Raw genomic sequence first — 15,025 nt, 5'->3', positions numbered from 1 at the left:
GCGCTCGGGGATCCGGGCCCAGCCGGGGCCGCGGGAGGCGGGGGCGCCCGGGCCCTGGATGTCCCGCAGCGCGGCGGCCAGCGTGAGAAGGGCGGGAGAGGGGGGACTCGGGTGGGGGGCGGCGCCGCTGCTGATGTGGCGGAGGGTGGGAGGCGGCCGCGGCTCCCGGATGGAGAGAGGGTGCCACGACTGGGGAGGGTGGACCTGGGTGGGGGTCCAGAACAGGCCCCCACCAAGCCAAAGCTTGAGAGACCGGGGTCTGGGGCACAGGCCCTCTCTTGCCAAGGCCCTGGAGATAGGGATCTTGGGCATAGACCTGCCCCTCAAAAAAATCAAGGACAGGGGGACAGATTCTAGATACAACTCCCTGGGCAAGGTTTTGGGGATGGGGTCCAGGACACAACCCCCACATCAAGCCAGGGCCTCCAGGAGGCCATTCCAGACCAGACGCAATCCCTACCCCTCCCTCCCTGAGGTGGTCTCTGAGCACAACAACCTTCTAGGCAAGGTCTTGAGGATGGGGTCCCTGGGAACGGCTTCCCCACCAAGCCAAGGCCTAGGGACATTCCAGGCAGTCTGTACCCAGGCCTCAGAGACATCCTGGGCACAGCATCGCCCCCAATCCTTGGGCGGCGTCCCAGGAATAGCCCCTTCTCAAAACAAGGTCCCAGTGCCTGGGACTCCACACCCTCTCAAGCCTGAATAAAATGGGGAAATTTTAGGCAACCCCCAAAGGCTTGGCCAAGGGTCCCTGGGGCTGCCCAGCTGCCTGGGAGTTGCCCCGCCTGCAGACAATGCGCCGCCTCCCCCTCCCGGGTATGGCCCCCAAGGCTTCAGGATTCAGGCTGGGGGTGGGGGGCGGCTCCCCAGGGACCCAGCACAGCCCTGTCTGTCTGCAGCGTCTGCGTTTGATGGGTGACGGCCGGCTTTGTGTGTGGTACCTGGGGGGAAGGGGGGAAGCAAGCGACAGGGAGGTGGCTAAGAGTGTGACCCGGTGTTTGTGGTACTGTGGTGTGTGTGTGTGCATGCGCGCGCTCATGTGCTGGAGCTGGTGACTGAGGAATCCTGTCCGTGTGTCTATGTGTTGTGCTTGTGGTTGTGTCTAGTGTGTGCGATTGTGCCTGTATGTAACCCCAGCATTTGTGTGGCTGTGTGTGGCTGACAGCTGCTCCTTGTGCAGAGCCCTGTTACTTTTTAGCATTTGAGTGTGTGTGTGTGCATGGTTGCGACTGTGTGGTTGTGTCTGTGACCACATCTTTTGTGACCCTGGGTGTGTGCTTTGGTAGCTGTAACTGCATTGTGACAGTGTGTGTGTTGGGCGTGGGGGTGGGCGAGTTGTGTGTGGCTGACGAGCGGTGGGTGGAGTTGTGTCTATACTCTGTGTCCGTGTGCCGCTCTCCCGATGACTCGTGAATGTCTGTGGTCGGATCCATAGCTGATTGTATATGTGGGTCACCCATATGTCTGCATGACACACGACTCTCCCTACAGCTCTGGGTGTGTGTCTGTAATTGTACATGAAGTCGCATTGTGTGTGGTTGGGTCGTGGCCACTGTGACAGTGGCTGTGTGCTCAGGGCCACATCCGTGTAGGTGACAAGAGCAGTATAAACGACTCCATCTGGCTCTGTGTGTTTGTCGGTGCTAAGTGACTATGTGCATTTATAGTTGTGTGTGTGTGTGTGTGTGTGTGTGTGTGTGTGTGTGAGATTTGGGTTAAATGTTGGAGTTGGGGTCTGAATCCTGACTATTAATAGAGGGTTATTTCATCATGTGTCACTCAAGCTCTCAGTGTGTCTGTGTGGTGGCACCAGGTAACTGTGTTCACGGGGGGATGATGTGTGTGGTGGTGGCTTCTGTGTTCGTGTGTGACCTCCGGGACCCCGGGTGAATATACGTACCCGTGTCTGTGTCATGGTCTGGGGGAGTGTGTGTGCGTCAATACCTGTGGGGCTGTCTGGTGTGTGTGTGTGTCCCCATGCACGTGCTGGACCGCCTGTGTTTCAATCTGCATGATTTGGTGACTGGGTGACTGTCCTGACTATGGACGTGGCTCTCTCAGGGACTGTGTCTTCTGTGTCAACTCAGCTATAAATGCTATGTCTGGGTCACCGCATTTCAGAGTTCTGTTTCTTCATCACTATGTGCTTTTGGTGTGTGAAGTAGAAATTGTGTGCCGATGTCTCTAGGGGTGAGGTATTGTGTGTCGTCCGTATGGGTCTGTGATTGTATGTGGCCCCATGCTTATCCCTGTGACTTGTGGATTTGCCTGAAGAGAGACGGTGTTTCTCTGTGATGGGGGGACCTGGTGGCGCTAGGTGTGGGATGCTGGGTGACCGTATCAAGACCATGGCACATGGCTGGGTAATGTGGACACTGATGCTGTGTGACTTTGCCCTCATGGCCATTTCTGAAATGTGCATGGCTGTCACTCTGAACCAGCAACTGTCCGGTTGTCCCTGAGTGTGGCCATCCTTAGGGATGGTTGTCTCTGGTTGGTTACATGCGTGTCTTGAGTGTGCATACCTGTTTCTGTAGAATGCAGAGGCCATGGCCGTCGGTGTTTCTGGTGTGATTTGGTGTGGAAGACTATCCATGTAAGCGTGGCTCATCCTGTGACCGCATGTGTGCCCCTATGGCAGGGTGTGTGTGACTGTGACAGCATGTTTCCAAAACAGTGTGTTGGTGTGACTGATTCCATCACAGCTGGGTACCCATGTGCAACCATGTGCCCATAGATGATTAAACACACGTAGCTGTGATTAGGTGTGGCTGTGTGTGGCCACGTGTGTGTCAGTGCGTCTGTGTGATTCCACGACCAGAGGTCAAGTGCATCAGTGGAGCCGTACGTGACAGCAGTTGTGCCTATGCGTGCCTCGGTGCTAATGGGTGGCCTCGGACTGGTGTGATTCTGTGTGCATGGGTTTGCAATGTGAGTGCCTTGGGTGGGGGCCTCTGGAGACGTAACCGTCATGGGGAGTGTGCCCTGCTGGGGGGGGGGGTGCGCCTGGGCCCAGCTCTTTGTATGTGGCCAAGAAAATGGAAGGGACCACATATTTGGTGGCTTATGGGACCAGACGTTTGTGGCGGCGCCTGGGCAGGCTGTGACTTGAGATGCATGTGGCTTAGTCCTGTGTCCGTGAACGTGGATCTTTGACCAGATGGGTATAGTGGCTGCAATTGTTGATGTGTGTGTCTGTGTGAGGCAGTGCGTGTGGCTGTGGTTGTGTCTGTGTGTAACCCCACGTGGAGAGCCGTGACCAGGTGCCGGGGGCGACTGTAGATTCGAGCTGCATGCATGCATGAGACTGCATGTTTACGTGTCGCTGGACATGTGTCTGGAGGTCAAGGCCATTCCCTCCTCGCACCATCCCCTTGGGTACCGAGCACCTCCTGAGGCCAGGACATCCCCAACACGTGCCCCTGGAGACACACCTACTCGTTCCTAGGCCCTTGCTACCAGGTGGCTGATCTTCCAAGTAACGGTTGCTATGACAACCAGGGCTGTCACCAAGGAGCCTGAGATAGAGGGGGGTTGGTTGTAGTCCAGAGGGGATGAGGTTGGGACTTGAGCCCCAACCCAAGCCAGTTTCTCACCTTTTCCTCCCTTTCTTGGGCAGAGCGGACCCAGGAGGCCTGAGCGGTATTTGCCCCCAGCCCCGTGTGGGGCCCCGGGGCCCCCCGAAGCCTCCAGGACGGAGCCAGGTGAGTGACTAGCTGGGGCCAGGGCAAGACCCAGACCCCCTCCCAGACAGCATTTCCGGACACACACTTTCACAAACACTGTCAGACCTGCGTCCTTCCATACATTCACCCTTCAGAAATGCACACTCACAGACAATCACTGCATGCTTAGATCTAGACAGAGTTCAGGACTATGCCAGTTATGTGTGTGTGCGCACACGCGCGCACACACATACACACACACAGTCCCCATCTGCTGGCAGTGCTGTATCTTGGTTGTTCCCTCATGTTCCTCCTGGGACAGTCCGTACGCCTTATCCGTCAGTGAAGACTGTCCCCACCTCCATTATGGCCGCCTCCACCTGCGCCCCTTCCCCTGATGGTCACAGGTGCACCCCACCCCCGGGCTCCTGCCTTAGACTAGACACAGTTGTCAGAGGAGCAGATCTCAGAGGCACAGAGATAAGCCCCCAGCCTCCACACCCTCTGGTGTGGGTTCTGGACCTCCCCCTGGACCTTCTTCAGTGCCCCCCCATCGAACCCAAGCCTCCTGCATCCCCCACATCGGACCCCTGCAACACCCAGTCCTTGTGCCCTCTGATCATCTCAGTCCCTGACCTACCCCTAAAACTCCTGGCCTTCTGGCCCCCAACCCCTATGCCTTCTAACCCCCATGCCTTCCAATGTTTCAACTCCCCATGAGTTTGGATCCCCATGCCTCTTCGACTGCCCCCTCCCTAATTTCCGAAGGCTCAAATCTGTGACTCCTGACCCCCATCCCAGACCTCCGTGCACCTTTGCCCCATGTTTTTCTTCCAAATCCCCACTGCTGACTCTGGCACCCCCTGCCTCCCTTTGCCCCCTGCCCTGGGGGCCCCTGACGGCTGCTGATGCACGTTTCCTGAATGCCATGTCCTCTGACCCAGGGACCCCCTATAACGTGTAGCCCAGATTCCATGTTACTGACCCTCCCTGCCCTTGACCCGTGCCCCGTCCTGTGTCACCAGAAGGGGCGGGCACCATGAACAAGTTACGGCAGAGCCTGCGGCGGCGGAAACCAGCCTACGTGCCTGAGGCGTCGCGCCCCCACCAGTGGCAGGCGGACGAGGACGCGGTGCGCAAGGGCACTTGCAGCTTCCCAGTCAGGGTGAGTGGGCGGGGTGTGCACAGGGGCTGTGCGAACGGGTCCCAGGGTGCTGGGCGAGTGGCTGAGGCCCTGGCCCGCATGCAAGAGACGGCGCATCCCCAAAGAACCCCACAGCCTGGGCCCTTCAAAGTTGGGATCTCTCGTACCAGGAAGGTGTTACCTGGGGAGCTGGGGGACATTCTTCCTCCAGTCACCCCATCCTCTGCGAGCTTACAGTCACTTCCAAAAGGCACTGGAAGGTCATGTCAGCCTGTAGCATTTGCACAGCCCTTGACTGTGAAGCACCTTCTGGTTCAGACCATCATGACTCTTTACAACGCATGCTGTGCTTCTGTGAGGGAGATGGCAGGACTCGGGTTCAAATCCCAGCTCAGTCCCTTGCCTGACTGGGTGATGGCAGCCGATGGTCATAACCCCTCCGTTTTCTTTTCCCTTCCCCCAGAAGCAGGCGTGGAGTGTGGGGGGGGGGTCCATCTGGAATGCTAGGGAGGGAAGGAAGCCAATGAAGGTTGTGCTGTGGACAGCATGTCATCGAGCTTACTGTCATCGGGAGCACCCAAATAGAGCCATCCCATCCAGGGGGCAGGGGGCTAGGGTAAGCGTACCCCACTGTGTCAGCACTGGCCTGAGAGGCCCAGAGAGTCGCAGACACAGGCCCCCAGAAGGAAGGGGGTAACGCGTTAGGGCCCAGGAGTAGAGTCAGTACCACCCGCTGGCCTCAGCATTATATCTGGGATGGGAACAGAGTGCCCACTTCACAGAGTGGGGGCGCAGAGCGAGTGAGTTAATGCGTGTGAGGGGCCGGGGGACAGTGGGTGACACATGGCGGCTGCTCGGGAGCCACGAGGCGGTAGTGATGGCTGTGCTGCTCTCCTGTCCTCCTGTCCCCTCCCCACCAAGTACCTGGGCCACGTGGAGGTGGAGGAGTCCCGGGGGATGCACGTGTGCGAAGACGCTGTGAAGAAGCTGAAGGCGGTAAGCGAGGGCTGGGCCGGGAGGGGGCAGGGCCGCCCCAGAAGAGGCAGCCCTGACCCGGCCTTTTCTCCTCCTCCCCCACTCCAGATGGGCCGGAAGTCCGTGAAGTCTGTCCTTTGGGTGTCAGCCGATGGGCTCCGAGTGGTGGATGACAAGACCAAGGTAGGAGGCCTGCGGGGGTGGGAGTGGGCCCCCAGGCAGCCTCTCTCCTCACCCTGCTCGAATTGGGGCTTAGGACACCTTCCCACCCACCCCCACGATGTCCCTCCCTCCCAGACCTTCTAGACCATGTGCTCCTGCAACGTGTTGGCCCCCCTCAAGGTCATAATTCAGGACTGAGTCTGCAGGTATCTGTGAGTTGGCCCCTTAGGGGTGTGGAGTGGCCACCTTCGCTCGCATCCTCGCTCACCCACGTATCTGCAGGGTGACCCAGAGTGTGAGGTTCAAGCCCTCCGTGCCTCTGATGCCTCATCTGTAAAATGTGGACAAACACAGCCCCTACGCGCGAAGGTATATGTGCGCTGTGTGAAGCCGTGCCTGGGGCAGCATCGGTGCTCAGATCGGTAGATGTTCGCTGTCCTGCGTTTATCATCCGTGAGCCCGGCCAGCTGGGAGCATCCTGGGGCCTGGACCGGAGCCTCTGTTTGCTCACCGTTGACTTCCCTGCCCAGAGACCGCCCAAGGAGGCGGCAGCACATGGCGAGAGTCAGGTTAACGACTAAACGGGATGCATACTTTTGCACATGCAGTTCCTCCACCATGAAAGACTGTTCCCTGCCTTTATGCCTGGTGAATACTTCCCCTGGGACGCCTGGGTGGCTCAGTCAGTTGGCATCCTACCTTGGTGCAGGTCGTGATGTCACAGTTCGTGGGTTCGAGTCCCGCGTTGAGCTCTATGCTGACAGCTTGGAGCCTGAAGCCTGCTTCAGATTCTGTGTCTCCCTCTGTCTCTGCACTTCCCCCGCTCATGTACTGTCTGTCTGTCTGTCTCTCTCTCTCTCAAAAACAAGTAATACACAAAAAAAACACTTCCTCCTGGAAGCTTTGCCTGATTGCTTGCCAAGCTATGTCAGGCACCCCCGCCTGACTACCACGGGTCCCTGCGCCTCCCCCACCCCGGCCCTGGCCCCTCGCCCGTGCCTCTCTCTGGTGAAGGGCCTGATTCCCGCACTAAGCCCAGAACCCTGTGCAAGCGAGCAGAGCCCGCTGCTGTTCCAGTGGGTGCGGGGTCCCCACCCGGTGCAGGACAGGACACGGAGCAGACGCTAAGGGGAGAGCTGAATGAGTACGTGAAAGGTAGTTCAAATTCCTCTCCTGGTTTCTCCGGCCACCTTCCAGGACCTGCTGGTAGACCAGACCATTGAAAAGGTCTCCTTCTGTGCCCCTGACCGCAACCTGGACAAGGCTTTCTCCTACATCTGCCGAGACGGGACCACCCGCCGCTGGATCTGCCACTGTTTCCTGGCACTCAAGGACTCCGTGAGTATCACTGAGGCCTGGGGGTGGGGGTGGGGAGCCAGGCTGACTCTTGCTTGTCTCCCGTGGAGTCAGGCCAGTCACTCTCCTCTCCCCTCCCCTCCACCCCTCCCCTCCCCTCCCCTTCCCTCCTCTCCTCTCCTCTCCTTTCCTGTCCTCCCCTCCCCATTCCCGTGTCCTCGCAGCTCCTTAGAGGATTATGGGGAGGCTCGCGTGGGTTAATACCAAGTATTCGGAATGACGGCCGGCACATCAGAAGTGCTCAGGAAAACATTGGTTACCATCGTCCTCATTATCAGTTCTTCATATTTCTCTTGTTTTGCGTTTTTACGAGGGTCATACGCAGACAGTAACCTGCACAGGTGGTCCCGGCACAGCTCCATCAGTTCTTGCTTATGTAACCCGCCCCCCCACCAGGTCAGGTTGCAGGGCCTTTCCTGTCCCCAGCAGGCTCCCCGGGGCCCTTCTCAACAGCACCCCCCAGGTCCCCCCACTTCTTTCAGCCTTACTTCATTGTGTTTGCGGCTCTCTACATTTGAGGGGGCGAAGGTCCCCCGTGAGAATCTGACGAAAGCCACCAACGGCCCGTCTTCGGCAGTACATTCTCACAGTTAGGATCCTCAGGCTGTGACAGAAAACTCCAGCGGCCAGTCATTTCAGTGAGAGAGAAGTTTGTTCCCGTTTCATGTGAAAGAGGCAGGCAGTGCAGGACCAGAGTGGCTTCTCTCTGCTCATCAAGGGCCGTGCCTTCTTTATCTTGTCGCTGCAGGGGAATGCGGCCTCCCCTCCATGATCCAAAATGAGTGCACACGCTCCAGCCTTCACATCTTCATTCCAGCCACATGAAGGAGGGAGGCATGCAGAGGGGCATGCCCTCTCCTTTTGGGGAGCCACGGAACAATTACATCCCATTGGCCAGATTTCGGCCACATGGACATCCCTTGCTGCAAAAAAAAATGGTGGAAAATAGTCTTGAGTCTGTTCTGTCCCCTCGACCCTGACCTCAGACCCCACCCAACTTGGTAGGAAGGCAGTCTCAGCTCCCCACATTAGCCAGTGTTTTTCGGGAGCTGGCAACAGAAGCTAATCTGGCTAACGGAAAATCCAGGAAGGTGCGGTGAGAGGCATCTCACAGAATCGAAGGGCAATCAGAGTGCTAAGCATCAGAAAGGCCAGGGGACGGGGCAGCCTGGGGACAGAACACCAGGGGACACTGGTGCAGAAATGAATCCTGCCCCCGATGTCCTGGGTTAAAACCCCAACAAGAGGGCATGGAATTGGCCTAGCAGGGGGCACTGCCCTCCCCTTGGTCAGGGGAGGCTGGAGCACACAGCCTCCCACCTGGCATTGGAGAGGAGCTCCCCAAAGGGAACCCGGGGTGCTGTTTTCCAAAGCAAGAGGAATGGGTAGTGGGCAAGTAAAACAACATGCATCCCTCTTGGATTCTAACAGTATCCCCTGCAAGGATTCCTTCGTATTTCAGAAATCGCCACCTCAGGAACTCTGCACCCCCCAAAACTAGTCAGTACACCCAACTCCATCACTCATACGCACAATTCCAGACCTCAGAACTGGGGGGGAAAGACACATTTGAGCCTATCAGGATTGATGAGTCAGTGCTGATTACGGCCGGCCGGGGCAGGGGGTGGGGGGCTAGCGTGGAGATACTGGAAGCCCAGAGCCCATAGCAACTGCTGTTTCCTGAGCATAGCGTACCAGTTGTAACAGTTACCTGCAGCTGCGTAACAAATTGCTCCAACATTAGTGGCAATCATTTATTATCTCTCAGGAGCTTTGTAGGTCAGAGATCTGGACAGGGCTCAGCTGGGTGGGGCCAGGAGATTGGCCGGACATCTCCCGCTCTTCATGTAGTCCCAGGACCTCTCCAGAAGGGGTCGCCAAGCATGGAGGCTTTGGGAGAGCTGACTTCTTACATGGTGGCTCAAGGCTCCCAAGTGAGTCAAAGGAGAGAGAGAGAGAGAGAGAGAGAGCCCGAGTTCATGCCGGGAGGAAGCAGTGTGGCCTGTGTGGACTTGGTCCTGGCAATCACACGGCATTGCTTCTGCGATACTGTTTGTCCAGGCAGTCACAGAGGTCTCCCCAGGTGAAGGAGGACAACCCAGACGTGGGAGAGTGACATAATTCTGGAAGAGCCTGTGGTTGCCAGGAACTTGTGGCTATTTTTGGAAAACACGCTGCCACGTGGTTAGTGTGGATTCAGTGTCGTACCACCTAGCCACGGTATGTTAGACACAAGTGACTTTCCTCTTGGGACTCCGTTTTCTCCTCCATAAAATGGAGATAATAGCAGTGGCTGCTGACAACTGTGTTGGGGAAGCCTGTGTTATGGTCACACACAGAGTGCTAAACAGGGTCCCAAAACAAATGTTCAGTAACTAGGGACAGTCGCTATCACTTGACAAGTACGTGGGGCGCATGGGGTGGCTCAGTCAGTTAGTTGTTTCACTCTTGGTTTCGGCTCAGGTCATGATCTCACGGTTCATGAGTTTGAGCCTCACGTCCGGCTCTGCACTGACAGTTCAGAGCCTGCTTGGGATTCTCTCCTCTCTGCCCCTCCCCTGCTTGTGTGCTCTCTCTATCTCAAAATAAATAAATAAACTTTAAAAAAGAAGACACATACTTGAGGGTGAGAAACCAAGCAAGAAAGGAACAAGACCTTCTCCCGTGAGTAAAGAGCGTGATCTTATCTGCAATCGCTTTCCCCTTGTGAGCCTCAGATTTTAAGCATTAAGCAATAGAACTTCCAGGATTCCCCAAAGTGATGCTTTAGTTTGTAAGGTGCAGTTCACCTAAAGTTCATTATTTTAGGGGCGCCGGGGTGGCTCAGTCAGTTAGGCGTCCGACTTCGGCTCAGTTCATGATCTCATGGTCTGTGGGTTCAAGCCCCACGTTAGGCTCTGTGCTGACAGCTCAGAGCCTGGAGGCTGCTTCAGATTCTGTGTCTCTTTCTCTGCTCCTCCCCCACTTGGGCACTGTCTGTCTCTGTCTCTCAAAAATAAATAAAAGTAAAAATTTTTTAATGTTTGTTTATTTTTGAGAGAGAGAGAGAGAAAGCAGGGAGGGGCAGAGAGAAAAGGAGACAGAGAATCCCAAGCAGACTCCATGCTGTCAGCACAGAGCCTGATGCGGGGCTCAAACTCAGTGATCCATGAGATCAGGACGTGAGCTGAAATCAAGAGTCAGACACCTAACCAACTGAGCCACTCAGGCACCCCTCATTGCTCCTTTTTTTAAGTGTTTATTAATTTTGAGAGAGAGAACAAGCCAAGGAGGGGCAGAGAGAGAGGGGGAGAGAGAGAATCCCAAGCAGCATTTGCACTGTCAGCATGGAGCCCAATGTGGGGCTCAAACCCACAAGCCATGAGCTCATGACCTGAGTCGGACCCTGAGCTGACTAATCCTCCCAGGCGCCCTTCTCCTAAAAGGGACTTTATACTCATTAAGCAGTCACTCCCTGTTCTCCACACCCACCTCCCCAAGCCTGGCAATCTCTAGTCTGCTTATTTCTCTCTGCAGTTACCTCTTCTAGATAGTTCTTGCAGATTGAATCATACGGTCTGTGGTCTTTTGTGCCCGGCTTCTTTTACTTAGCAGAATGGTGTCAAGGTTCATCTGCAGCCTGTGTCCATACTCTCTTCTTTTTTATGGCTGAATAATATTCCATTGTACGGTTCTACTACCTTTGGTTGCTCTCTTCATCTGTTGGTGGACCTTAGGTTCTCTACCTTTTAGATACTGTGAATAATGCTTCTGTGGACATTGGTGTGCAAGTATTTGTTTGAGTAGCTGTTCTTAATTATTTGGGGTCTATATCTGGAAGCTGGATTGCTAGATCATAGAGTAAAGCTGTGTTTAACTTGCTGAAGAATTCGCCACGTTGTTTTCCACGATGACTGCATCAGTTCACATCCCCGCTAAGCAATGTACAAGGGTTCTGGTTTCTCCACATCCTAGCCAACACTTATTATATTCCTTTTTTTTTGAATCATAGCCACCCTGAGAGGGTGTGAAGTGGCATCTCATTGTGGGTTTGATTTGCATTTCCCTACTGACTAATGATGTTGAGACTCTTTTTATGTGTTTATTGGCCACTTATTTGTCTTCTTTGGAGAAACGTCTATTCAGATCCTTTACCCGTTTTTTTACCTGTTTGTCTTTTTCTTGTTGACTTGTAAGAAATTTATGTATTCTGGGTAGTAGATTCTTATCAGTTCTATGGTTTGCAAAACTTTCCATCCATTCTGAGGGTTGTCTTTTTACTTTCTTGGTAGTGTCCTTTAATGTACAGATTGTTTTTAAAAAATTGTTTTTTGAGAGAGAGCACAGATGCAAGTGAGCAAGGGGCAGAGAGAAAGAGAGAATCCCATGAGGGTCAGAGGAAGGCAGGAGAGAGAGAAGCAGGGCTCACCCAAATCGGGGCTCGAACTCATGAACTGTAAGAACATGACCTGAGCTGAAGTCAGAGGCTTAACTACTAATTTAGGCCACCCAGGTGCCCTAAATTGTTTTTAGTTTTTATGAATTCAGTTTATCTATATTTTCTTTTGTTGTTTGTCTGTTTGGTGCCATAAGAATCCATTGCCAAATCTAAGGTCATGAAGATCTACTCCGTGTTTTATGCTAAGAGTTTTATAGTTTTAGCTAAATGTAATACATTTAGGCCTTTGACCCATTTTGAGTTAACTTTTATAACCAGTGTGAGGTGGGGGCCCAACTTTAATTTTTTTCCATGTGAAAAGCCGTTTGTCCCAACACCATTTTTTTTTTAATTTTTTAATGTTTTATTTATTTTTGATACAGAGAGAGACAGAACATGAGAGGGGGAGGGGCAGAGAGAGAAGGAGACACAGAACCGGAAGCAGGCTCCAGGCTCTGAGCTGTCAGCACAGAGCCCAACACAGGGCTCGAACCCACGAATGTGAGATCTGACCCGAGCCAAAGTTGGAGGCTTAAGCGACTGAGCCACCCAGGCGCCCCCCAGCACCATTTGTTAACAGGACTATTCTTTGTCCTTTGAATAGTCTTGGTACCCCTACTGAAAATCAATTGACCATAAATGTGTGGGTCAATATCTGGGCTCTCAGTTCTATTTTATTGATCTATATGTTTATCCTTATGGTGGTATCACATTATTTTGATTACTTTAAAATAGTACTTTGGAGTATTGTTCTAAGTCAGAAAGTGTGAGTTCTTTTATTTTGTTCCTTTTCAAAATTCTTTTGGCTGCAATTCTGGGTCCTTTGCAATTCCGTATGAATTTTAGGATCAGCTTTGCAATTTCTGCAAGAACAGCTTTTCTTATTTCTGCAACAGTCTGTTGGGATTTTGATGGGGATTGCACTGAATACATAAACCACTTTCGAAATAGCGGTATGTTAACAATATTAAGTTCCTATATCCATGAACATAGGATGTATTTCCCTTTATTTAGGTCTTCTTTAATTTCTTTCAGTAATGTTTGATAGTTTTCAGCACACATGTCTTTCACTTCCTTGGTTAAATTTATTCTGAGCCATCTTATTGTTTTAGATGCTATTGTAAATGGTATTGTTGTAGCTTCATTTTTGGCTTGTTCACTGCTAGCATGTATAAATATAACTGATTTTTGTGTGTTGATCTTATATCCTACAAGTTTGTCAGATTTATTTATTACCACTCATAGTTCCTTTGTGGATTCTTTAGGATTTCCTATATATAAGATATGTCATCTGCAAGTAGAGATGATGTTACTTCTCCCTTTCCAATTTAGATGCCTTCATTTCTTTTTTTTGTCTAATTACTCTGGCTCAAACTTCTGGCACAACACTGAATAGAAGTGATGAAAATGGGCACCCTCGTTTTGTTCCTGTTCTTACAGGAAAGCTTTCACTCTTTCACCACTAGTATGATGTTAGCTGTGAGTTTTTCCTAAATATCATTTATCAGATTGAGAAAGTTCCCTTCTATTCCAAGTTTGTCGAACTTTTTTTTTTTATCACGAAAGGATGCCAGATTTTGTCAAATGCTTTTCCCCCATTAATGGAGATGATTGTGTGGCTTTTTCCCCCTCTTTCCGTTAATGTGCTGTATTACATTGACTGGTTTTCATATGTTGAACCAACCTTGCATTCCTGGCATAAATCGCACTCGATCTTGGCGTGTAACCTGCTTACTATGCTGATGAGTTCAGCTTGCTAGTATTTTGAGGTTTATCTTTCAAAGGTGGCTGAGCCTATTGGTTGGGAAACAGAAGCTAGGTTGATCTCATGAGAATCCCAGCTCTGCCCCTCACTTATAACAGGTGCTTTGATTAAGGATCAGCGTCTTCATCTATAAAACAGGCTTGTAAGCATGTCTACCTCCTGGCATGATTTTCAGGATTCCAACAAAGGGGGGGACGGATTTAAAGTGACACTTATGTGGTGTTCCCCCGTGCCAGGCTCTCATGCCAGCTTCCAGTGCTGTTTGCCTCCTTGTGTATATTAGTTCACGAAATTCTTGCAACAACTCTGTTAAGTGAGTGCTGTTGGGGCCCACATTTTATAGACGAGGGGGCCTGGGCAGTGAGAGGTAAAGTGGTTTTCTTGAGAACACACAGTTGTAAAATAGGAAGCCGGCATTAGTGTAAGTATGTATTCAGGAAACACGAGTTGTTTTGTTTTGTTTCGTTTTTTAAGAATTAGACTTTTTTTTAAGGGTTATGTAAAAAAAATTTTTTTTTGAGAGACAGAGACAGAGCGAGCAGAGGAGAGAGAGCAGGAAATACAGAATCTGAAGCAGGTTCCAGGCTCTGAGCTAGCTGTCAGCACAGAGCCCAACATGGGGCTCGAATTCATGAACCGTGAGATCATGACCTGAGCCGAAGCTTGGACACTTAACCGACTGAGCCACCCAGGCGCCCCAAGAATTAAACTTTAAGTTTATTTATTTTGAGAGAGATAGAGAGGGCACAAGCAGTGGAGGGGCTGAGAGAAAGAGGGGGAAAGAGATAGAATCCCAAGCAGGCTCCACACTGCCAGCACAGAGCCCACTGTGGGGCTCGAACTCACAAAACTGAGATCATGACATAAACCAAGACCAAGAGTTGGATGCTTAACCATTGTCTTATCTCTCCATCTCATGTTGGATGCATTTCAAACTTCAGACCTCAGAATACTTCCCCCAGACACTGCAGCATGCATGCCATTAAGTAGAATTCATTTGTTTCCAGCTCCTTTTTTTGTAATTAAAAAAAAATTTTATGTTTATTTATTTTCGAGAGACAGAAAGAGAGCATGAGCATGAGAGGAACAGGGAGAGGGACGGCACAGAATCTGAAGCAGGCTGTAGGCTCTGAGCTATGAGCACAGAGCCTGACGTGGGGCTCAAACTCACAAACTGTGAGATCATGACCTGAGCCAAAGTCAGATGTTTAACCAATTGAGCCACCCAAGCGCCCCTTAATTTTTTTTCAATGTGTTTATTTTTGAGAGAGACAATGAGAGAGACAAGAGTATGAGCCAGTGAGGGGTAGAGAGAGACACACATACAGAATCCAAAGCAGATTCTAGGCTCTGAGCTGTCAGCACAGAGCCTAAAGTGAGACTGGAACTCATGGAGATCATGATCTGAGCCAAAGTCATATGCTTAAGTGACCAAACCCCCTCCCCAGGAGCCCCCACCCCCACCCCCGACAGCTCATTCTCTTTTGAAGTAAAAGCCCCACCCCCACCCTCTAGGAATGGCCACTCTGACTTTCTTTCAC

General features: G+C 52.2%; 1 protein-coding gene across 1 annotated transcript in view; it reads left to right on the top strand.

Moving 5' to 3' along the window:
* Window positions 1-6: 6 nt before the first annotated feature.
* Window positions 7-15,025, top strand: part of NUMBL (NUMB like endocytic adaptor protein) — a 24,784-nt gene continuing 9,765 nt past the window's right edge. Inside the window, 6 exon segments of the mRNA XM_029924293.1 lie at window positions 7-82; window positions 3,620-3,704; window positions 4,691-4,830; window positions 5,731-5,805; window positions 5,893-5,967; window positions 7,144-7,284. Coding sequence (XP_029780153.1) covers window positions 59-82; window positions 3,620-3,704; window positions 4,691-4,830; window positions 5,731-5,805; window positions 5,893-5,967; window positions 7,144-7,284 — 540 coding nt within the window. The 5' untranslated portion in view covers window positions 7-58.

This window comes from Suricata suricatta, chromosome 16, assembly GCF_006229205.1.
Source record: "Suricata suricatta isolate VVHF042 chromosome 16, meerkat_22Aug2017_6uvM2_HiC, whole genome shotgun sequence".
In the NCBI taxonomy this organism is placed as follows: Eukaryota; Metazoa; Chordata; class Mammalia; order Carnivora; family Herpestidae; genus Suricata; species Suricata suricatta.
The sequence above is the reverse complement of the archived record's forward strand: the minus strand, read 5'-3'. Positions and strand labels throughout refer to the sequence as shown.